The sequence below is a fragment of the Diadema setosum genome, chromosome 7 (genome assembly GCF_964275005.1).
Source record: "Diadema setosum chromosome 7, eeDiaSeto1, whole genome shotgun sequence".
Classification (NCBI taxonomy): domain Eukaryota; kingdom Metazoa; phylum Echinodermata; class Echinoidea; order Diadematoida; family Diadematidae; genus Diadema; species Diadema setosum.
Window position 1 is genome coordinate 12,759,322 of NC_092691.1, and position 26,879 is coordinate 12,786,200.

At 37.0% G+C, this 26,879-nt stretch overlaps 1 protein-coding gene across 1 annotated transcript; it reads right to left on the minus strand.

The window, feature by feature from the left end:
* Positions 1–5,013: 5,013 nt before the first annotated feature.
* On the minus strand, positions 5,014–26,879 carry LOC140231062 (uncharacterized). Its single transcript, XM_072311215.1, has 3 exons — positions 26,872–26,879; positions 26,136–26,227; positions 5,014–6,053 (listed from the first exon to the last, which is right to left on the minus strand). Exons 1-3 carry the CDS (start codon positions 26,877–26,879, stop codon positions 5,014–5,016), a joined length of 1,140 nt encoding a protein of 379 aa, XP_072167316.1.

The window sequence follows — 26,879 nt, forward strand, 5'->3', positions numbered from 1 at the left end:
TGGCAGCAAGCAATTGCTTGTGCTTGCTAGCAAAAGCTTCTGCTCGCAAGCAATTGCTTGTTTTTATGCGTACGGATTCGAGTAAAAGGCCAGCACAAGCAATTGCTAGCGTTTATGCATCCGGCCCATTGTATTTTCTACATTTTAAAATAATTAAGGTTTAAATAACGATTTAATTATCATGTTTTGAGTGATCCATGTTCTACAAGCTGATTTTTTTTTTTTTTTAGTGGACCACTCTTTTTTCCATACCTACTTTATTGTTATCCTCCAAAGCATGCCTATAGGTGTTCTCATTTATACTACATGAATTATGTTATCATATACTATGCCATTCACTTTTCGATTTGTATTTCTGTTTTCCTTGATTCAAATTAACCAACTATGTGATTGTTTTACGCATGCTTTAAATCATTTCATAGCTTGTTTCAAGTTCTTGTTTGATGGAAAAAATGAACTGAACTGAACCAACTATGACATGTTAGTGCGTAAGAACCTGCTGAGATGGTGTGTTCTGTTTTTTTTTTCTTTATTGATAAATAAATAGGACAAAATTACTGTTGAATACGAAAATAATGGCTGACAAGACATCGTCAAACAATATTAAAGATTGTTATTTTCATTTGTTATTGAATGTGTTCACTCAAGCGAATCGGACCCAGCATGTATTTCAATGATTTGAAAGTTCATTTAACAAAACTCCTTGTTGAATACTCCATCTTGTCTGGTATGAGTTTCTGTTTTTGTTTTAATATTAACCTAGTAGATTTGGTTTTGAGTATTACATGGAATGAAGGTGTAATTCGAGTAACGTTTGGTAAGTAAAAACATTTGATAATTTGGAGTTATTGGTCTGTTTTGATAATGTGTTGATTTTTATTTTTGCGATGTATGTGTAAATAGTACGTGAATGCATCGCATGAGGCTCGCATGCTTGAGGATAACTATAAAATCATTACTTTTGTGAGCCCCAGCAGATGTGTTGCTTCCCTATTCAAATCTCAACTGTCAATGTGGTGTTTCCATGTGACTGGATATCACTGTAACTGTGATGTTTTGTTTGGCTGAATAAAGGTAGCAATGATGATAATAATAGTAATGATAATAAAGGTAATATTAACGATCATTGAAAAAAAAGAGAAAAATAATCTAAAATATATATGCTTGAATACTTGTATGTATACTTGCAGCCTGAGGCGCTTTGAGCGCTGACGGGTGCGTGTGTGTTCATATGTGTGTGTGTGTGTGTGTGTGTGTGTGTGTGTGTGTGTGTGTGTGTGTGTGTAAAATGACAAGTCAGCCATTTGGAGTGATTAAAACTTGAGAGTATTTGAAGATTTTCTTCAACAATTGCACACTTGATCTTCCATTCCATTCTTCTTCTTTTTTTACGAATGAAGTTCGTGGCAGACAATTATCAGCATGCATAATGATTGTACTGATAAAACATTTCATGTTCCAGCACATGTATGTATATGTATATGTCTCTTTCTCAAAATAAGATAGATATAGATAGATAGATAGATAGATAGATAGATAGATAGATAGATAGATAGATAACTATACAATATACTGTTGGAGCTTAAGTATTGCAATATTTTATAAGCTGGAAAGTGTTTAGACATACTGTACAGCTAAGTCGCAATGCGACACATACCAGCCTATCATATTGTGTTGTAGGGCCTATGTATACGTATATGTATTTGTATGTATATGTATGTGTATATATATATATATATATATATATATATATATATATATATATATAGGAGGAAACAGAAAAAGCTTTGTAATCATTATTCCTCTTAATGTCCTTCTTTTCTTTTCTTTTCTTTTTTTTTTCTTTCGGGGGGGGGGGGGGGGGTGCACGGGGTGCAAAACTGGCCGGGAATCAAACCCGGATCCTTTGACATGGAACGCCAATGCCTTAACCGCTCGGCCACGGAGACTTAATGCGCGGTTAAGGTAGACCCAAGCTGGATTACCCATGTACGGACCATGTCTTCAACCCTTTTGATTATATCCTTTAGATAAAACCCTATAAATGTATATAGACAAAATCTTGTGATTGTCCGAATGTGTGTGTGTGTGTGTGTGTGTGTGTGTGTGTATGAAGGGTACGTACATATTTATTCCAATGGATATGTTCTATCTTCTTCACATTTTTCCATAGCAAATCGCTCTGTCAATACATTTGAATATTATATCTACCTTGATGACACGATTTTCCATTACATCAATCATGGAACTCATATGGTTGGAACTGCTCTTATTATCACAATTGTTTACTCCTATTCTCCTGGATTAGGTACATTTGTTCAACACTATCAAATATTAAATCATACTGTCAGCGGTTTCCCGGATTTATCGTTTTATATCATGAATCGCTTTCCTGAAAAATAAACGAAGTGGAAACAGGCAAATATTACAACTTATAACCTTATACTATTTTACAGATTATCTTGGCAACAATAGGTCTAAACCTGTCGATGATTAATGGCAGTATGTAATCCCATTGTTCTAAGAATATACCATGGGACCTTGTGCAAAACAGCGAGGAGCAGGGGAAATTGTTAGAAGTAAAAATAGAAATAGGCTAGGTAATGTGTGATTTATTTTCTTCCGCGTGCAACACAGTGGACGGGTTGAAAAAAAAAAATTGTTTCAGGATAAAAAGCACCAGAACCTTAAAAAAACACACTATTCATTTATGATGTTCAAGACACCATCTACTTGGGAGATAAAATTATAAAGTGAGAGAGAAGAATGTTATCAAGCAAACAATAAACAATTTATTCCTGAAAAACAAAACTTTTTTTCACAGGGTATTATGTTGTGATTTAGTTGATTTCTTCAGTGCGGGCTCGGTATGATTAGCTCCGTGAATTGATGAGTTGTGTGTCTGAGAAAGTGGCGGAAATTGATAATCCATCTCCAATGCACCTTCCTCCATGATCCGAAGCCGATCAGCCACTCGTGACGATGAGCAGGCCTATTTTTAATCATTTTTCACCCCTTTGGCACGAGTCATCAATTCGAGTCCTGCTACAGGGTAAAGGAACTGCTAAAGTATCTGAAAGTTTGACTCTAATGTTGCCCTTTTGATCACTACAGCTTCAATGTTGCAAATAGTAACAGCAAAGCATCGTTGTATATCCATGTTACAGAGACCGAAATATATCAGCCGTCCTTGAAATAGTGTATGATAATGTGTGTAACGACAATGCCCACGCAAAATGCTATACAATCGGGATGAATATGTAAAGACGCAATTAGAAAGGAATCACCAATTTGAAAAGACCGAACGTTTATGAAATATGAATTTATTTCTGTACAAATCTTATGAACCTGTTCATATTTTCATCCTATTTATATATATAGTTATATGTACACACACGTCATCATATGCACAACCTGTTCTTCCAAAATAAAACATGCTGTGTTTTTGTATCATCCTCAAGGAAGAAAATAAAAAATACAGCCTTAAATGAGGAACGCTGGTGTGGTAATTTATGTTTTGGCATCTGTTTATTGTATTCTTTACAGTATTCTCATCAATAAAAAGAAAAACTCATTCAAAATACAAAAAGGCAAAATATAAGGGCCAAAAAAAAAAAACAAATGCCTTTCCAATTTAATAGGCCTATATCATGATAAAGGCATCAAAAATAAAAAAGCCTGTTGTTCAAATCCACAAATGTCCGGACAGTAATTGGCTTCCAATAGAGCAAATGGCCATTTTGGAAATCTGTACCACATTATGTTCTTATTCGAAAAAGATTTATTTTTTTTCTCAATATTACAGACATTTCACCTGGAAATAATTGTATGTAATATCTATGCATACATATCATGTTTATACATTCATACATGCGTGTGCGCGTAGTTTAAGTATGTATGCAGGGATACACATGAAAAGTTTTCTTGCAAAACGATCTAACTACATTTTTGTTAAGTTGAAATATTTGTGATTAAAGCTGCTAAAAAAAACAAAGAAATGATTTTAAAAACCCACACAACATTTTAATCATAACTTCGAGAATATTCCTTGAGGTATTATTGAAAAGCTTTGATTTTGCTCTATCTGATGATGGACTTACTTTGAAGTGTTTAAAAAATGGCGCTTCGCTCATTTTGCAATAAAACTCTTCTCATGTATCTATTAATTTCATTTGCAACAGATCCAAACTATGTGGACAGGGTATTTCTTGCTAAAGATCTTATGCACACTATAGACCTGACTCTCCTGATCACTATCATGAACCTATAGCAAAGTAACTTTCTGTGTTTTCGATATCAATTGTAAAATATAGTGGGACGGAGGGCATTTTCAATCTGTCATCACATCAGAATGGGTTGAGTTTGACGGCGAGGTGGAATACGTACATATCATGACCGTTTTTATAATAGGTAGTGAGCTTATAGTTTCCAGTCATCAGTCCCATCACGTACAGATACCTCAAAGAGATGCTTATTGCTATCTTTAGGCTACTAGTCCTCAAAAATTTATATTTCAGCGACAATCAGTAGGTTATCAATAAAACCTGTTTGCTTATTTAACAGTCATAGTCATTGGCTCTGTTCACATACAAGAGCTAATGATAAAGTGTCCAATTAATACTCAGTCTTTGTGACTTGAAGACAATCTAAAACTGCTTGCGCAACTTTATGATTATGTCGAATCTACGCAATATTACACTGGCAACCAAAGACAGTAGGGCTGGCTGATGCGAATAAACACAAAATGTCTAGTTTCTAGGAGGTCGTAAGCTTTAAAGGAACGGTACAAGTCCCCTCGGGGCTATCATTAAAAGTATTCGTCTCAATTTGACAATTCGTATCGTTATCCACACTTTGATTTGGGTGTCAAATGTCAAATTACAGATTGGAACTCGGGTTGACAAGTGCGTCAGTTGAAATCTCATGTCTAAATTTCGTTCCAATATCAGGGATAAGAGTAAAAAAACATAGATGTCCTTGTTATTGCAAAAGTAATTCATCATGTTTGTTTGTCTAACTCCGCCTCCTCCTACGGGCGCACGCCACTAATATGAGTATCAAAGATCCCAAGACAATTATCGCGCCTATTACAACAATAGTCATGAGGGCGCCGAAAGACATTCCAATTCTCTTGCCAAAATTGCGACCCTTAACCTCAGCGATATTATTTCCGATATTTCTACCGTGATATCCAGGACGACCAGCCGCAGGATAAGAGCCATGTCCGCCAGTCCCTCCGTATCCGACTCCAGGCACAATGCCTGGTCCGGTTCGGCCTGGGTAGCGCTTTGGATTGGTCATACTTGGATTTCTAAAGCCCGGACCGCCAGATGGTAAGCCATTGTGAGGATATCCAGGTCGTGATCCTGGGTAGTGACTGTTAGGATAATGGGAGCCAGGTACTCCGCTTCCAGGATATGGTGTTCCTCGTCCGGTCGGATAGCGTCCATTTCCTCCTACAGGGAAGTTGTGTCCGGGGACAGTGTGGCCGGGGATGTTATGTGAACCTGTGTTTGGGTATTGGTGACCAGGAACTCCTACGCCTGGATAATGGCCTGCACCTCCTGCGACAGGAAAATGTTGTCCTGGTTGGCCTCCAGTTGGATAGCGGTGTCCAGGTATTCCAGATCCTGGAAAAGTTTGTCCAGGATATCTGGAGCCTGGGTTGTAACCGGGGTAACGGGAACCGGACCCACCACCTTTGGCTGGATTGACCGGATCAACAACTTGAATGTCCGGAAGGATTCCTACACCAGTTCCAGTTCCTCTACCGCGAGCTCCTACACTAGGACCACCGCTTCCTCCAAAACCACTTCCGGATCTAGGGTTAGCGCCACCTGTCCCAGATCCGCCAAAGCTACCACCTGCTCCTCCACCAACTCCTCCACCGACACCGACACCAAAGCTCCTTCCTGTACCTGCACCTCCGCTTCCGGATCCAGACCCCCCGCTACCTCCTGGTCTTGAGTCGGCCGCTACTGGTTTCTTGCCTCTCAGCGATTCATCTGAGTCAACGTCCGCAGCACAGATATGGTTTGTGAGACTCCCACAGACTGTAGGCAAAAACAAAATGGAAAAGAAAATGAATTATAACTTGGTCATAAATCTAGGTGAAATAAAGTTTGTTTTGCTTTACAGACGTAATAGATCATCTAAGCCAGAGATATTATGCTATATTGACACAATAATTGGCAATTAAGAGTAATATGTTACACTGAAAGAGCTTACCACGTTGATACGCGTTAAGAACGCGTTTCATGAAGGCAACATTAAGTGTAAACTATCAGGTAGGGATATCTGTAATTTTCTGCCAAATCAAAAAAAAAACGAAAACAAAAACAAAAACAAAACACTGAGAGTAATGGCAGTGCAAAGATTACTGTTAAACAATTCTGCTAAACCTTTTAAAAATAGAATCATTTGAGTCGAGACTTGTTTGTCCAGGAAATGAGTTTGACCGCAAATATTGTATCATGGTTGAGCTATACACCATGAGACACAGGAAGCGCTCTAATGCTGTCTCAGCCAGTTTGCGCCCCCTCCTTAGCTCGCGTATAAGAGGAAATAAACTGGGTTAGTGATCTTCCGCCATAAATAAGGGTGAAGGAGACGACACGCCCTACGACTGTTCAAACCAACCACCCTAGTACACGATACTTCTTATACTACTCGAGCGGGTTAAAAAAGAAAGGTTGCTTCGTTTCGATTGCATTTCATTTTGTTCTTACATCAATGTACACAGGATAACTCTCCAAACACTTCAATTATTCTTGGTCTACCCACAATTGATCATGAGGAATCATCTTCTGCTTTTACATTACTTTCTTTTTAATGATGTTTTAGGACATTCCTTGAATGACATTTATGGAGGTAAAGGCAAAAGAGTTCATTCTCATATTCCTTTAATGCCTTGTAAAAAAAAAAAAATGGGTTATAGAGCAAATTTGAAATGTGTAAATGTTCAATCTGTAAAACACGTATTATGTCATTAGAAGGTATGTAAATATGTTCGACTTTTCTCAAGTAAATAAGATAATTGTATCAGTTTATCTCTACCCAGACAAAGATTAATTTCATTTACCGGTCTATCTCTTCATATACTTGAGAATGTAGTTTGAGACACATTTCAGTTTCTTTTTTTCTTTGAGTGTCATTGATATCATGTTTCAATCCCTTCTTATACTGATGTGAACTTTTCGCAACGATCAAAATGCTCAAAGCATTCAGTACTAACTCTGAGCAAACATCGATGAACATGAATGAGAAATTTGAAGTTATATCACTTTTTAGAACAGACGTAGAAATACTAAAGCTACTTTCATCTACATAAAGATATAAGAACTTTTCGGAATTAGACAAAAAAAACAAGGGCAATGCAGTAGACTACAGTTTGTGATAAACGTACTTGGTCCCACGCGGTGATCAGTGATTATTAGTTTTGGCACTTCAGGGTTCTTAGCCGATCAAAAATGACATTATACATGGCAGTTTTGCTTCCTATAGATATCAGGTGCAAGCTTAGGGGGACACCATTTGTTGCAGCTTAACAGGTGTACGTTGGATTCCGCAGTCAGCGTCATCATTCTTGTCTTTTAGATGAACACAAGTATTCTTTAGGATAGGTCGTATTTCACCTATTTGACTTTTCATCTTCTGTACAAGTGGCATTATGTCTTTAACAGCATGGCCAAACATCTGTAGTGTCTGAAGAAAAATATTAGCTATTGGGACTTCAAACATTTGCCAATATTATTGACTTTGACCGCAGGATCAGTGAGTCTGAGGTGTACTTTCAGACTGGGCTGTCCTAGGTTCATGGGTCAAACAAAAATGTGCAGGTCTGTCGTTGGCAATGAGGCAAATGACCTTTCACCCGCTCCGTCCAGTCTGGACCGAACTTTTTCGAGCCAATGATGTCACTCCGATGTCATCAGCAGCTGATAACCAGGAGTACGGGGCGGGTAGGGCTCACAGATTACAGGCGTTCAAACGCCGGTGATGATTCATTCATAGGACAAACCCTTTCAATCCCATTTCCGCGTCTAGCGGAATTTTACGGGGGCGAACCCCCTTCGTTCCGTTTTCTCTTTATAGGCATCTGTCGCATTAAATCGGCATTATGTGAGCTGGGCCCCAACAGCAGTCCTAATCCTTTCCGTATCCTCTGCAATTGCTTGGTCGTCTTATCGAGGGGCCCAGCAAATGTGGCAGTCCCTTTTAAAATCCTCTGGTGAAAGCAACGCAAAAGTACTGAGCAGATGACGACTGTCTCAGAGCGAGAAAAACGCTTTTACGTGCGAATGTGGCGGAGTTGAATATTTGACACTTCCCAGGATGTGTGATCATATTGAAACTTAATTAAAATATTCAGTCTTGGCTAAGACAGTTACTGTCTTCAAGAAACTGTCAAAAATAAGCATAGCAAAACAAAAGGGTGGAAATTCAAGGTATCATGATACGAATAAGATGGTTATTTGAGAAGATCACATTGTATTACGCTGTATTATGCCTGCCGGAATCAAAAGCTTTCAGCAGGTCGTTTCTCCTAGATGGAGAGTTGTAAATCATATCCGAAATGACGAAATATGAAAAAATTAACTCAAGTTTTTATACTGTACTAGACATTATCAAACAAAAAACACATATTCTACTTGTTGCCGCAGTAAATAATTTTACTACCAACACTTCACTCGTTCAAAATTAAGGAAAAACTGAAGAGACGTACAACGTCAACTGCTGCTTGGGGACAATGTTGGAACGATTTGTATGTGGAGAATAGACAGCCTCACAACCTTGCTGTAAATATTATTTCTTACGATTATGATTATGATGAAGTTCAGCTCCGGGTATCATAGGTTTAAGACTCTACTGGGTAGAGTATGTCTTTGTGTCGGGACTACTAGTATTCCAAGAAAATAGTAAGAGAAAACTTCTGCAAAGTATGAAGGCATACAGGATGATCTTATCGGAGATGGTGAAAGATTATCATGATATCGTGGTCCGTTTCTCCCCCTCAGTGATGGTAACCGTTTTAAATATACTGCTAATGAATCTAACAATAGTTTGTACTAAGGGTGGTTAATTTGCAGGTCGGCAAGGTATTTGGTATCATAAATACTTATTCGTGATTTAACAAATAAACCTTAACTTGATTCGCAGTACAGAACTTAGTGCCACAACTCTGTCGTATTTGCAGAATAAAGCCATTGGTAGTGCCACAATTCTGTCGCCTAACAGTTTTGTCGGTTCATCTGTCATATCAGATGACACACGGGGTTTCATTCACATAAAGATACGTTAATGCAAACGTATCAAGTTAATTCGAAAGGATGTCGCTTAATTGGCAACTCAGATTTCATGTCTCTGAGCAGAACAAGCATGAACAAATGAATGAATACAGTCAAAAAGTGTAGGTTATTGTACTCACGGAGTAAGGCAGATGCCATTAGGGCAAAAACATACGGCGTTTCCCTCATACTGGGGTTTTTCCTTGGTTCCAAGTGTTCCAAATTGTACACGGATTCAGTAGATTGCTACTCCTCGCTACTCTGTAAAATCTCCCGTATAAGGAACTATATGTCTTGCGCCTCCTCAAAGTGCCACGAATCGAATAGTGTCGGAGGAATCTAAAGCACGGCAGCGCGTCTTTGCATAAAGCGCAGCCGTGAAGGTGTGTACGCACGCTGGATCTCGCTGTGCTCAACCGACTTGACGCACTGAAAATGGTGAAGACAAGTTTTATTCATGCTCCCTATCTTCACGAGCTACCCTCCGTATGCATGATCATCTGGTCCTGGAAGAGAGTAAGAGAGAGAGAGAGAGAGAGAGAGAGGAATATAGGGAGAGATTGATCATCAGAGTAAATTGGCACTTCCCCAGCTCCTGCGGTTCAGAACTTCCGTTCGATCATCACCCCGATACTATTCTCGATACCCGTGTGGAACCCTCACTATTCGTGGCACAAGGGGCCTCTATTCTCGCTTTGCCATCAGACGACACAGGGACTGTAAATCATGCATGGTATTTAGTAGCAAAGAGGCAGGAGAAACGACGATGTTGCCTTCCGACGTCTGGGCAACAAACAAGCAGCCACAATAAACCTCTTCATGAAACGCAAGATAGCCCCGTATCGAATGTCATAATGCTGAGGCGTCAGTTTAAAGAATATTTGAAAGAAAGCATAGGCCGATAAAATTTCCTCTTACAAGTCTCTTTGTTAGCTGGCTAAACAACAACAACAACAAAGCTTGCCTGTGTTTCACAATTATACGTTCAGGACTTAGAGAGATCTCTCAGGGGAAAGAGTGTGGCAACAAGACTGCAACAACATGGTGCTATTTCATTCTAGAAATTGCATGAAACGGTGAAGTTTGATTCTACGATAAGGTAGTGTGACAAAAACTTAGTTGTTTTGGGTAACAGAGTAACATAGAATCCCATGACGTCATAATTTTAATCTGCCTTTGTTAAACATAAGAACATGACCTTCGGTTTTAGCAGCCATGCTTTGTAGGGATGTTTTCTCATTCTTCAGTGCCAAATTTGTGTCATGCTTGTCAGGTTTCGCATTTCAATCCCTTTGGTGAAAGACAAATTTACGAGGCTATCTTATTCACCGTCTGATCAATGGAATCAATCTTTTTATGAAATGTAAAGGAGTTGTGTTGATATCATTTAAAGTTAGTGGAAATACCGTTTGCGCTAATAACATTATGGCAGTCCAATGAGTCAAAAGAGTCTATATTATGGACCCTATGTCAATCTAGAGGAAAATATATGGGATAACTTCTCGTCCATAAAACTTACTATAGGACTTTCCACGTACGAGTCGAGTATTCTTCGTGTACTCCATTGCTATTTAGTCGTTGATTCAATAGATTAGGTGGAGTAAGCCTGGTGATAGAGAATGACCGTCTTTATCATTTGCAATGGGTTCCGCTAAGTTTGTGTTTCGAAAAAAAAAAATGCTGCCACAAAATTTTGCCAAATGTAATGAGGTATGAAAGACTTTAGAGAAGCGCCACAGATCTTAGAATTACTGGTGTAGAACCACCGACTTTATTGTCGAAACCTGTGTTGATGTGCGATGTAGCAGGTGTTTCACTGAAAATATTTCACTGAATATATATTCAAGTTGATTTATTTCATTTCCAACAAACAAAAATCAGGAATACAATGAAATGTTCGTATATACTGATGTCAGGAAATCAGTACAACCATGCAATGAACATAATAGCGTCTAATAAAGACACAGGTAAATTATCAACAAAAAATGCAAATAAATTTTATACCATTATGGTAAAGGCAGAGACAAAATTGCTGGAAATGGAGGGGACTGTTACGAAGCTGAGCTTGTAGTATGCAATCCCCTCGTGAGAAAAAAAAAATATATATATATGCATATCTCCACAATTCCAAAGATTTCAGCGTGAACTCGAAAGCATAATCAGTGGCATCTATGGGATTTGCTATTTATTCGTTTCCCTGAAACTGATATAATACTCCATTGTACAGACAGTGAAATTACGGGGACAGTTTAAAGTCTTTGTCAAGTGGGATAAAGTCGCGCACCAGTCATCCTGAACCAACCTTTCCGCTTCATTCCCTAGCAACGGCAGCAGTCTTGAGCTCGCATCGTCCTGTTCAGGGCGTGTCCAGGTGCAGGTCACGTTGGTGTACGTGGCCACCCGTGCACATTTGACGCAGGAAGCGTGTAACTTGTGACTACACCGCCAAAGCCCTTTGGCGGGATGGTTTGGGACTGGGCGAGTATAGGAAAACGGATTTACCCAATGATGACCGAAGTGAGAGTTAATTCTGTTTAATCGGTAAATTACCCTCAACATAAGTCGAAGGAATGTGTTCTTTTAATAGATCATGGAATTTTGTAAAAATCCTCTTAGGTTAGATATCTTTAACTTTTTTTTTGTAATGGAGATCAATATGACAGAAACTAATGAATAAAAAAGTCGTTTAGATTATACGAATATCACAATCATATACTGCGATAATCAGCTATAAAAGCAATTGTAATCTCTTTGGAATTATGTAATTCTATATGCTCTCACTAGACATTTGTAGTTCCATTTGCACATCATTCTTTGTGTCTTGGAATGTCTTACTTGTTAGTTGATGTTATATCAAAAGAGCTGTCGCTGTGCATGTAAAAGCGAATGTCAGATGTACTTCAGGCAATATCTCCACAATTCTAACGTGACGATTTCTTTACTCTGTTATTTGACAAAGCGGTTTAAGGCATTGATTCTACCTGACTGAAATGCGCATTTAATCTGGATTCTGTACATGCTTGTAAAAACGTTGTGATCCTTCATTATTAAAGAACTGATTTTCTTGTTGAAGCAAAGTCATTTGCTGGATATTTTCCCCTCTGCGATAAACAACAGCTAGAGAACTAGAATATCAAGTCTACCATATAACCACTTCACTTACGATTAACCACGGAATACTTCTTGCCGAATTATTTCATTATGGTATTCGCGGAAAAGCATTAGAGTGGTTCACAAGTTATTCAACCTACGGATCTCAATATGTGCACGTTAATGGTTTTGACTCCAATAAGAAAACAATGTGGCGTCCCACAAGGAAGCCTGTTAGGCCAGTTGCTTTCTATACTTTACATTTATGATTTTCATACGTCTTCGGACAAATTGTCATTTCTATTATTTGCAGATGACTCTAATAATTGTTATTCTCACCTTGACCCTGATGTTTTGGTAAGAGCAGTAAATGATGAATTAAAGAATGTCATGCAACGGATTTACGAGAATAAATTATCACTGAATATAACAAAGATAAAATGTATGTTTTCAGTAAACTTATGATATAACACACCGGGTACATAAAGTACTCCCTTAGAAGTGGTTTCTTCCATTAAATTTTAAAATGTTTGTTGTTGATAGTAAACTTTCATGGAAATGTCACATCAATAATAATTGTAAAATTATTCCACATAATAAGTGTAATGAATAGGTAAAGATATTGGCTTCCTTCATGTGCATTAACCCATAAAGCCCAAGTAATCTTAACCCTTCCCAGGCCAAGGTGGGGGGGGGGGGGCATTGTGCCCCCCCCCCCCCCCATGTAACTTTGTTATTATTTGACGTATTCTCGTCACATTTGGCATATGGGTAGAGCAACTGAACTCTACATGACTGTAGAGTATTTTGATTCAACTAATTATTGATCTACATGACTGTACATTTGACTTTTCTCAAGATCACCCATGGAGGGCATTATTTACCAAAATATAAAGAAATACATAGGAAATATGCTAAAAACATATTTTCTGTGTAATTTGTTTTATCCCCAATGTCTTATTATAGACCAATCATTTTCATATTTGCCACAAATGATAAGCAAGTCGAATCTCATTATTTGTTATGCTTGAAATTTCTCAACGTCACAACATGTGAACGCTATTCATGACAATGTAAAGAAATACATTATGAGACCTGTGATGTATTATTTGGGATAGGTACATGTATAGTTATCAATTTTTATATTTCCATAATATTAGAATTTTTTAGTTTGCAGATTGATAAAATGTTGAACAAGTGGTATTACAGGCATAACTTGGGTGAACGATCCAAAATGACGCAAAAAAAAAGTAATAATAAGGGCAATTATTGGAAAATACTGTTTTTTCAGTTATCTCTATTATTTCAAATTGTCTATTGTTTTGTGCCTTTGTCACATAAAAACAAAGGAAATGACATTTCAGGGCCACAACTAGTTCACATTTTGCCTCTTCAGCAAATTTCAGCCAAGAAACGCCCATGTCATACACTGTAATATTGTTAACTGAAATTGGAACAGAAAAAAGAAGCATAATCTGGGTGACATGGTTGTCAGTTTATGGTTGCCATGGCAACGAGCAACATCAAATATAGCTAAATAATGTTTGCAATAAGATTTAAGGAAAAGTCACCAAATTTGGTTGAAATTGGATTAAGGGCGAAGGAGTGGCAAATGAAAGTGTGGTAGGAGAAACAATGCCCCCCCCCCCTCTTAGTCTTTATAAGGTTAATATTGTTATATTCAAATTTGATATTACCGTATCTGAATTACGGAATATTAGCCTGGGATACTGTAATACTTATCAGACATTATTGAATAAAATTTTACTATTGCAAAAAAAAAGACCCTCAGAATTGTTTTTAATCCTCACTCACAAGTGCACACCGATGGCTTGTTTTCCGATCACAAAATCTTGAAAATAAAAGATTTGTATTTATTTCAGTTTGGTCAGTTTATGTTTAATTACAGAAGTAATCATCTCCCAAAACTATTTCAAGATTTGTTTCACAGAAACATTCATATCCATAAATACCCCACGCGACAATCGAATTAATTCCACCTTCCCTCATTCAGAACAGTGCATACGCAAGATGCATTCGTATATACACGTATACTGGACCAAAACTTTGGAACAACCTTGGTCACAGTATAAAAGAATCTAGTAAACATACAACGTTTAAATATAAATCAAGAAAAATTGTTTTGTACAGTTATTGTGTTGTCTTCCTTCTACCATTGTCGCGTCCCTTTTCAATGTACTCATCTGTTTTTGTTTTTGTTCTTTGTTTTCTCTTTACGAGTGGGGGCAATGCACGCGGATTGTGTGTATGTATCCACTATTGTGAGTTTTGTATGTTTTGTGTTGTTTTTCACCATTCTTCTCTTGCGTACACACGGCTCGTCGAATAGTGCCTGTAACTTGAACATTGCTAGATTTGCCTGAAATTGTATTTTCTGCACTTTAAGATAAATACGGATTGAATAACGATGATGTATATGTATATATCATGTTTTGAGTGATCCATGTAGGCATGTTACAAGCTTATAGCTTTTAGTGGACCACTCTTTTTCCATACCTACTTTATTGATATTCCTCAAAGCATGCCTAGGTGTTCTCAGTTATACTATTTATATTATTTCTTATTATATACCATGCGATTCACTTTTAATTTTGCATTTCTTTTTCCTTCATTGAAATTAATCAAACTAAAACATGCGATTGTTTTGAGCATGCTTTATATTATATTATACTATGTTTAATTTTTTGCCTGATGGAAAATAAACCGAAGAGTACTGAACGCTTATTCACAAGTTCAGTATCGTCACCGCAAATAACTTCATGATAATTTGCAGAGCATTCACGTTCTGCCAATTTCCTCCGCGGCAAATAACATTTGCTCTGTAGCGGCGAGCTATTGCTACACGGAAATCATGTCTCTCAATGGGACGATTAAAGACCAAAATGGACGAACGAAGGAGTGGATAAAGAAGGAGGAACAGTTTGCGGCGGTTCTATAAGCTATCTTTGTAGCCAAGGTTGCTGTCTAGTCCCTTTCCCTGCTCTAAACTCCAAATTACAGTTTTCCCCTGCCTCAATCCCAGCTTCCTCTCTGAGGTCATCACTAGACAGCTATTCGCCCCAATCATGAACGTTATCAACCTGTTTATGCATCTTAATACACTAACATGCATGCAGTGCGACGTACCTTTTCTTCATTGCTTTACTTCATGTGTGTGGGATCAGAGGATCCGATCTGATGATTGTGTGCCTTGGTGTTGGTGTTGTTGCTGTTGTTGTTGTTGTTGTTGTTGTTGTTGTTGTTGTTGTTGTTGTTGTTGTTGTTGTTGTTGTTGTTGTTGTTTAACATAACTTACGCTATTCGTCTACTTTGAATAATTCATCATCTATCATTATTCTATCGTTACCTGCTACTGCCGTTAGGTCTGGAAGGACGTTTCAAGGGGTCATCCCTATATTATAGATTTTCAGTGAACTTCTTAATCTGTGGTTTGTTGAATTGGATTGAATTGAATTTATTTGATTTGATATAGTATTCTGATTGAAAATACCAGCCAGAGGCTGAAATGCATTCGGTTTACAATAAAAACATACACTCTTAAAATAGTTGGGCAAAAAAAAAAATGCCCAACTTTTAACCAACACTGGGCAACATACTGTCCACACAACTATTGGTTAAAATCTGCCCAACTGATGTTTGGTAATGAGTTTGCTATGTGGTTGGGCAAATTAAATTGCCCATCAGCTGTTGACCAATCAGACTTTACCCAACTTTGCAATTTCCCAACCGTTGGTTATATTTTGAGTGGGGTAATCTTGCCCAACCAATTTTACCCAATTAGATATTGTTAACAAAATTAATTTTGTGTTGAACTATTTGATGTATGGGTGTTTACCAGAACATGTGTATGTCAAGACATTGTTCATATCAAACCTATCATAATCTTACAGCTAGTCGTAAAGCCTATACCTATAAGTACATCTAGGCTTAGCCTACATCCTAGACCTAGTTAGTACCAGGGATATTTCATTCAAATATATAGGGCCATTTAGTTGTAATGCTTTAAGACATAGTTACCATGTAGATTACAGTTTTATTATGAATATATGAAAATACCTCGTCAAAGGTTCAAGTTGAAATTGAGAATAATATTCAATAAATTTCTAATACATTTCAGACATTTCAGAGTTATTGAAATAAAAAAAAACATTAAATTTAACAATATTTTATCTTTTTCACGAAGAGAATCTGAACAGCTTATGAATATTCATGAGCAAAAAATAAAAACAGTAGAAACCAATAGAAACCAACTGGTATCAACTGGTATCAAAATTCCAATGTTTTAGTTACTGGGTTTTAATCTGAAATGAAGTGGTAAGCAAATCCAGTCAGGCATATGGGTTTCAAATTGTGTCATCTAACTATTTGCACACAATCTGACACACACACGCACGTACACACACACAAACACACACACCGTCACATACATACACACATGCACGCGTACACGCACAGACCACCTCCCTGCACAGACTTTTTTGCTTGTCCATGAAAATTTACCAACTTAGAAAGGAACTTAACAAAATTACCCAAGTACTGGTAAGAAATACCCAGGCTTAATGTGCAAAATGATATTGGCAAATTATAAGAGGCGAATTTCTACCCAAGTATCAGTTGCCCAACAAAAATTACCCAACGTGCAAAGGGAATGCGTCACTTACACAACAGCGGGACAAAAGTACCCAACTCTCCATTACCAATACTGTTGGTAAATATTCGCCCAATATCTAAGTAAAAATAATTGCCCAATGTTGGGTTAATCACCTAGAAGCTCAATTGGGCGATAATTGCCCAGAATGATGATTTTTTTTTTTTTACCAACCAACAATTACCCAACTAAATTTACCCAATATTTTAAGAGTGTAGTTGCAGTTTATAGTTGAATGTCTCCTAGGGCAGTTACAACATTCAACAACTGACTCGTGACTGATAACAATGTTGAAAATGCACACTTCTTGGAAGCTGGTTTTTTGTAATGCTTTCTTCATATCAGATGGCAAGAAGTGAAATGAAAAATAATGAAGCAGGATTGAAAAAAAAAATCCTGATAAAATATAGTAAGAAGTGAAACAGAGCATAAGAATATAAAGAAAATACATTGTAGTCTGGTGTTTCTTAAGCTTTTCAGGAAGTAGCTAGAGCAATTTCAGGCATACAAACCTGCTTATAACGCGTCGCAATAGGTAAATAGAAATAAAATGAAATCACGTACAAAAAGTTATACAAATTCAAAGAAAATTACTGGTTGGCACAAATTAAATGCTGTGTTTATGCTAGAATCTTGGAAATTACAAAATGCAAGAAATCTGCTCATTCCACAATGGGAAATACAATAAGAGGACAGAGAAATTTCATACTATGTTGTTCGTCTGTGCATAACAGACAACATATGATTTTACCTTTTATTTGATAGATTGTCGTTACTATCATTTTTTTAAAGCAGTTCATTCAAATGACACGGAAAAGCGTTAGAGTCATTTTGTATTGGAATGAAATTTATTCCGGCTAAATATCAATACAACGGTCACCTAGGAATACAGTAACACCTTTAAATCTGTGCATTGTCTATAAATAGGACATAGTTTGCTTTTGCTTGCTAAGTCCATTCAGTGACGTCACAACTATCAGACGTGTTCGGCGACTTCCGGGAAGTTTTATTCTTGCTTTATGTTGCACAATTTTTTTCCCATGAGGTCGAAAATTGCTCTATAAACTCTATTTGCAATTTATGAAACATCATTCATGTTTTTATATCTTTGAATGTACAAGTTGTTGTTTTTTTCTTCCAAAAGTTTAACATTTAAGTTTAAATATGCAACGTCATATCAAACCTAATTTCGTACTGTAATGGGGGTGACTAAATTTATCAAGAGCAGCAGGTGAGTGGAATATTGAACTAGCGGGCGACAGTGTATCTTTATAGGGAATGATTCTTTTTTATATCTCAAGCCTGGAGAGATAAGTCATGCTGTAATCAAAGGTAAGGAAATACACTGAAGGGAAGATTATAACAGGAAGGGCGTGTCTCGACTAGAATACTTCCTTAATTGATGTTATCATCTCAGCAGGTGGTCAATGCTAAGGAATTATCACTGAAGTCCCCTGGTGAAAACTCTGTCATGATCAACTACAGGCCGTCATTTAGGAAGCAATGAAAAAGACTCTAGAAACAACATTTTTCATGTTCCACTTAGCTTTTGAAAATAATGACGATATCTAAACCTAAAGTTTACTACAAATTTTACAAGTCATACACCTTTAATTGATTTTCTATACAGGGGCGTCATAAACTCAGCAGGAAAATGTAAATCTATCATAAACATAATATACCGGAAAGGTCATGGATTTTCATCTGTGTATCCAATAAACCAAGAAAGAAATGAACAGAAAGTACTAACTGTTACAAAAAAACATTTCCCCACTTTTGATCCGTAATAGTTCAAAAATTATTCATCAGATAACACTGACATTGATATGAGAATAGCTGAATAATGTACAATTTTGTTGGAGGCAATTTGAAAATGACAGCATAATTCAGTTTCATTAAATTAAACATTAATTTTTCAGTTAGGTTTCAGATTTTGCTCTTTTTTCAACCCTCTGTACAAAATTTTGCACAGAAGTCAATTGATGTGTATGGGAGTGTGTAGTTGACACCCAGCCAATGGTCCTGGACAATTACCAGGATTTGAATGCTTATTATTATTCATCAGGAATTCCACTATTACAGCTAGTCTTTATTCATTCTGAAATGTGGTGTATGCAAACACATGGAAACATGTGCTTACTTTTTTGATGTGCATGTATTTCACCCTTTGCTAGGAATTCAGACTAGCAGTGCCCAGGGCAATCCATCATGAATAATTAATAAAGCATTCATGTGTCTTGGAGCAGAGCTCTGAAAAGGTGGTATCCATGTCCATTGTTCAGGGTCATTGTAAGTACACACTCGCATACACATCATTAGTTCCTGTGTGAAGTTCAGATTTTGTACAGAGGGTTAAAATTTGACAAAAATCTGGAACCTACCTTTGAAATTAATCATGAATTCCATGAAACTGATAGAGGTTTTCATATTCAAATCACGTCCAACTAAATTGTACATTATTCAGCTATTATTCATATCAATGACAGTTTTATTTGATACATAGTTTTCGAGCTATTAAGCATCAAAAGTGGGAAATTTTTTTGTAACACCTAGTATTTGTAAATGTTTTTAATAGTGTTATCCATTCTCTCTATCTTCAGGTTAAAATACCAAACTCACATTTTTTTTTCGTCCAAAAAACAGCCTGTAATCTAGTGTCCTAGGTCTGGCGAACTATCTCTTTCAAACAGCAGCAGCTCGTGCCAAGCGTCCGTATCCCTTGCGACTTCGATTTTCCACGAGATTGTTAATTTGACTGGCCTTCGGAAGTTTAGGGGGAATTGAGCGCCAACGATACGTGCCTATTTTTGACAAGTGCACAAATTACCTCTATGAGGTGACCGGGCGTTCGTTTCTAACATTGTCTCTATACGCTGCAAAAATAGGGCAGTTGATAATGTCGGGCAAAGACATCTGCGTTATCAAGTTAGCATCAGATACGTGCATGTGCCAAATGTAGGCATCAAGCTTCAGAGGTAGAATTTTGACCAGAAGCGCAAGTGTCATTTGGATCCTGTAGAAAGGGCACGTGATTCTTTTACATCAGAGCGGGTTAAAACCAATTAGGTATGATCTGTCAATTAGCTGTAATCGTTTGTAGCTACTTTTTATTGGTGTTGTTTTCTTCAATTGCCATTTTGCCTTTAGTCAAATTATTATAATTATGATGTAATGTCCTCAGAGACATCAAATCTTTAAGGCCATTCGCAATCATCTTTGCAGAATCATCATACTTTGATATGAGTTATACTCTTCTATTTCATACGCATGCTGATGCGTACTTTAGCAATGACTTTATAGAAAGATTCATCTGAACGAAATAATGAATGAACATTTAAGTAGACTCATCCAACAGTTTTTAACTGTTATCATATTTTCATTTTTAGTGATGACGGTTCATACGTTAATATTCAAGCTGGATAACCACACAAGAAATTGTAAAGGACGTGTCTACAGTCCCGTACAGATGAAAAAGATGTATGTTTACATCTTACATACGTTCTGTTTGTAGGTTGCACGTATTATGTGCATGTCTAATATGCCTCTAATTGCAATTTTCATGCTTACCTCCCTTGTGTCGGTGTAGGTCTTAAAACAAGAAAGATAACTGAATGAAGTAATCTATCCTCATTTATCAATGCTGTGTTCTTCGGTTGTACACAGACAATAATATGCATGTATATCACTCTCGCTTAGTTCTGCGTCTCCTGCCCATGTTACAGTGCGCGTGTAATGTTTGACGAAGTGTAGCCGTTATGGGCTCTCTACACAAGATTATGCAAAGATGTAATTGGAGAAGGTGATATTTTCATCTGAAATATTTATGAACAGTGCATATAACGTTATATTGTGACTATGATTTAATATGTCAGAACTTGTTAATGATTATATGCAAATGATGTGAAATAAACCCTATTTGACCGTGAAGACAAAGACACATCTAGGAGTGGTTATTTCTATGTAGGTCCCTATACACGTGGACAATGCTGCACCTTTTTGATTATGATTATTATTGAATTTCAGAGCTGATAAATTTATGGATTAAGCAAGACACATGATCAATTATTCCAAAATGCGAAATAGGAACTGGCATCTGAACAGGTTGTTTAAAATCTTTACAACGTTAACACTATGCCTAATATAGTTATTTTGAGGTGATTTTTTTTTTTGATTTGCTTTAATTTTTGGATTTTGCGTTGTCATTTTACATAAATAAAAATGTAGTTTATCGTATGATGGCAAGAAACATAGTCTTTCTGAAGACACCAAAAGACGCGAACACATTGACCGCAGATACAAAAGCGCTACGCCTATTTTTTTTTTCTAACAATGCAATGAGCATCTATGAGGTTTCGTACGTCTAATACAGGTATTTTGCATCTCACGGTTGTCAGGTTTAGTCTTTTCTCCAATTCATAAATTGTTTTTCACGTTTTCTTTTCTCACGCAGTTGCAGTGCCTATATTATTCTCTATTCAATGATGTCTCTATGACGGCTTTGTCGGTGCTTTTTTTTTTCTCTCTTTTCTCTTATTTTTCTCTGTTGTGTGTTGGTGTGGTGCAAACACGCTTGTCCAGAGGTCTACACTTGCGAGGGTGGAGTGTGAGTGTGTGTGTGTGTGTGTGTGTGTGTGTGTGTGTGTGTGTGTCACGTAGCCTACTTCTTTTTGTAATGTAATTCGTGGAAAACTGCAAAGATTAGATCAAATCTAAAAAAAAACGTAAAAAAAGGATATCAAAGGATGTTCGTCCTTCAACTATCTTTTTTTAATGATTACGGGAATTTTAGGGTTGCTGAAATGAAGCGATATTTTTTGCCTACTTTGTGTGTGTGTGTGTGTGTGTGTGTGTGTGTGCGTGTGTCTGTGTTGTGTTATGTGGATGTGTTTTGTGTGAGCTACTGTATGTATTTAACAGGTTTTTTTCTCAATGTAATCATACGAATTAAAAGAAATAACGAACCATTTCATTTTCGGAATAACAGACCTTCGGAATAACGAACTGTAACCGGTGCAGTCATAAGAACAGATTATCGATGATCATGGTCTTGCTGTTTCAAGTAACTGGGCCAGTGGCCTGAACCCAACTTACCGGTCTGATGTTAACACCGTATCATCTATCAGTGTCTCCAGTCCTCGACCCTATTGACACCAGACAAAGGGAAGAGCTTGTCTCCGCTACGTTATTTTTAAATGTCATGCAATGTCGGAAGGATATTTATTCTCCTAGACGGTTCTTCCATCTTGTCCTACTTATGATGACAAAAGGTTATGAACTTTGACATTATGGGTAGAAACTTTGTCAAGTATTATTACCTGTGTCCATTTTTCCATTGCATTGCAGGAACAGCAATGTGCGAAGAAAAACAAATAAACAAACATGTGTCTTGCGTCATTTCTTTGCATGATTTACCTTTGAATCTCTCTGAGGATATAAAAAAAAATTGTAAACAGGAGGAATGAGAATATTTGAGGATGAACTACTAGATTTGAAGCAGAGTTCCCTACAATTTGGCCGAAAAATAGCTTTCCCCCCCCCCCCCTTGTCATCTCAACAACAAAGAATAAATAGAAATTTGTCGAAAGATAATAGGGAAGTCAATATATACGAAAGTATTTCATGGAACACTTCCAGGGGTGTCAAGTGTATCTTTACATTATTTATAAAGATCCTTTTATCACTTCGTATGTTTCTGTTATGTGAACTTCACTGACGATTTAATTTTAGGAATTTAAAAAAGATCTGCATGAGATCATTCGTCAAATCGACGAAGAAGTTTTTCCTATCAAATCGTAACTTCACTTTTTGCAATGGATAAGGGAAGCCATTAGCAATTCATGGCAGATGAAGGACTGAATTTAGAAGACAAAAATGAAGACGGAGACATGGGCTCGATTTGCAGTAATCAGCACGTTTCCTGGCGGATGGGATCGTCCAGAAATAGCCCGGGGAAGAGAGAGCTCCCAAGCGGTTGACCCGCGTGACAACGCTCCAGTCATGTCGGTGTTGTGATTGAAAACCAAGGGGCAAGTCATGCGGGCGAGACCCAGCCGAGGTGACGCAACTGACACACATCCTTACATGTGTTAAGCTGCATAGTTGCATACTAGACGAAGTTAGACTAAGCTGCATACTAGACGAAGCTCAACAAAAAGGGAAAGCTTATCGTTGAGCGATAGCGGTAATGCAATTCTAAACCCTGCGCTCTGGCGACATTTCGTTAAGAAATATACAGTTATCTCGTACAACGTGATCTGAAATAGCACATGAGATGCTGACAAAAAGTTCATGTGAACGCCAGTCATTTTGATATTCTTAGTAGATAAGTAATTTGGGACCGTCAGAAATCGTTACCGCCACCTTATGAGTCACTCAAAACGACCTAAGCAAACTATAATTCGGCTTATGACATTGAATATATTCATTAGAACGCATGTTAAACTTGTCCTCAAAACCTGGTGATAGCTCAGGCTACCAAACACGGTAGGCATATTTGACAAATACCGAAATACTTGGGCACCTACCCTACAAGTCCTTACGGAATAACGGTCATGTGTGCTGTCGTGTTATTCGAGTTAATCAGCTGCATATATATGCATGCATGATGTGTGCATTATTTGTGTGTGTCGTTCTGTCTGTTTCTGTCTTTGTGTATTTAAAATCATTATGTAAATATGCATATGCCTACACTTGTAGATGTATTTGATGTATACACACTTTACTTTGACACAAAACTTAAATGAATACCAGAGCATACATCAAATATATTATAATATATACAAAGGCAGAAGACATGAAAGTTATTGTCAGTAACAGATAATGCTTTCTTTGATCTTTTTTTTCTCAAATTGGGCTGTTGTCAAGAAATTGCTTTCATCTTTGCACTCTTTTGTCATGATCCGATAGTGTTTGTATGTGTATCCGTAAGATTATATATTTTTATGATAAACTTGTTACTGTCTTTGCATGCGAATTAGACATTAATAGTAGTAGTAGTAGTAATAATAATAATAATAATAAGATCATTATTGTCATTATCATTTTATTATTATCATAATTAGCACATGTTTAATTCGCACACACAGAGACAGTGTACAAGTATCATGTCATATACAATTTTAAGGATAGATTTACAGACGCTATCGGATATCAGTGGACATGATATGTCCACTGATATCCGATTGCACATGTCAGTGCAAATGTCATATTGTACTCTATACTTTTGTCGGAAATGAAATGGAATGAAAATGAAATGAAATGATATGAATAATAAGTGTAAATGTCTGTGTGCTTGAATTAAACATGTAAAGATATCTCATATAAGGATTTTGTGTATCTTATTGCAAATCTGAAGAAAAACCCTTTAAGAATACTACCACTGACTATGTGTGCTGACAGGTAGTAGAAGAGTTCTTGCCATCATCCAGAGTGTATTGAGGAGTGCTTAAGGTGCAGTTGCTTTTCAAATCAGATGAATTGATATGATCTTTGTGTAAGTATGATGAGTAAGAAAGAAAAAAAAAGCAGACAAGATCGAGGACAAACTTGACAGGCACATGACAGATGGAAACAAGTGGATTGTCGATCTAGGCCATGTCCCTACGAACAAGAGGGTTTGCTGGGGAAATTATTTTACTGCCTCGTACATCAGTTGAAAAGGCTGCACATTACATTGAGTCTAGTTCCTCTTTACAGAAAAAAATACATATATTCGATATTATCATCATTTAACATTATCCGTAGATTGACAATTTCGCTACATTCTTGGCAACCAATGCGAAACGAATAAAGTCTGGAACGTGACCATTCTGATTTTCAGAACTAGGGAACGTAAATTATTTGAAGCTGGATAGCGGAGACATTAAAGTCAGAGGGAGAAAGTATTGCTATATGATTCAAATGAATGCGGCGTTTTACAATTGATTTTGCAATGAGCTAAGCCGTTTTATATACATTTTGACTGAAATCCATATCGTCCATTTTCTTGCACGTGTGCAATCTCAATGGTTTGACAGACCCAGGGTAAAGCTCGTAAAAACTACAGTTTTATTTATATAGGTGTTTTTGTTTCCTGTAGTATCTGTATGAATCATGACATAAAGTAACCTCTTGACTCGTGATCAGTGATATCCATTTACCACTCCGAACCTCTTTTGTAACAGCTATATAACTGTATAATTGTACTTTTTTTCTCTATGTTTCGGTCATTGTTGTACCCGTGCTCCCCATCTTAATCTTTAACTCGATTTTAATTGGGACCTACGCTCAACAAGCTCGCTTTTAAGTAGATTCTTTCATATTTCTTTAGCATTCATTCACAGATTCCAAAGCTCATAGATCGACCACTATGGCCCGAATTCACGAAGGTGGTACAAACAAAACCATGGTCTAAACCATGGACAAAAACCATGGAACGCCTAGTGTCAAACAGAATATTTCGTTACGAAATTGGTCATTTCGTCGACAAAATGACTGTTTCGTTAACGAAATTGTCATTTCGTGGACGAAATGTTCATTTAGTTACAAAATGTTGTCATTTCTTTACAAAATAATCATTTCATCGACGAAATGACTGATTTCGTAGCGACACTTGGCATTCCTTGGTTTTTGTCCATGGTTTAAACCATGGTTTCATTTGTACCACCTTCGTGAATTCGGGCCTATATGTTTTATATATTTGCAATATTTTATGTATGTCTCCAGCTTCATATCATGTACTTCATTTAATTTTGTTATATTTGCTGTATTTTTTTTCATCGAGAAATATAAAAATAAATTGAAATTGAAATTGAAATTGAAATTGAAATTGAAATTGAAATTGAAACATCATGACTTATATATTATATAAAACACTGCTGCTTGATGTCTGAAGGTATGTCATTTCGTTTCCGTTTTATTTTCCTCACTTCCACAAATTTCAAAATTCAGTCATGTAGGCTAAAGCACAGGCATGGATTTGGTTTAGAATAAGACCATAATTCACTTCTTAAATTAGGATGAATATGGGAAGAACAATGATCGTGTCTGCACCAACGCTTGGCCAGTCGCTAAATTGGCAATGCCGAGCCCAGTATGGGAATACCTCCTACTGAGGTATAGTCTCAGCGGGGGCTCGGTCGTGGCACCCCTGAGCCTCGCAACATTTGGCACACCCAAGGCGTCATAGGTTCCATTTATTTTCCTGCAGGCGGTGAATTTGATCGCACAGACTTTATAACATGATATGCATGCATGTTGAACGTTGTTCGAGATCTTTTCGAGATGTTCTATGAGTCACGAGTTCAAAGGGAAAGTAAGAAGAATCAGCCAACCTCATTTGATATCAATTGATATTGTCACTTGCTTATCTGTTAATAGTGTCAATTGATGGTATAAAGTACAATATTTCTTTGTCATGCCATTTTAGATTTTTATGTTTTGTTTTCATCGCAGTGAACGTCTATATCGCTCAAAATATGGGTTCAATTAGACCCTTTTGTTTAACTTTAGAACAGGCATAGAAAGGACCAGTCTTGACGAGCATCACAATTCTGTGTATAAGTGTTATACAAATCGTGAATATTGTCCAGAACGTGGATTTAAACCATTCTGTACCTCGGTGAGAAAATACTTTGCCATGCTTTACTATTTAGTGATCCAGGTGATCTAGTAGGCCATATTTATTCTTTGAAAGCTTCACTAAAGCGGTATTTGATACAATCATAATTATTCTCCCCACTCATTAAGATAGCAAATACTTATGGTGAATGATTGTTATTTTTTCAATCTCTATTTTCTTCCTTCAACTGCATCTTGCACTCACACTTGCAACTGCACTGTACTCACCTGATCAT

Coding starts and splice junctions, on each gene's coding strand:
- LOC140231062 (XM_072311215.1), bottom strand. Junction 6,054..26,135: donor CCCGCTGAGACTATACCTCA/GTAGGAGGTATT, acceptor TTTTGCCTACAG/TCTGTGGGAGTCTCACAAAC.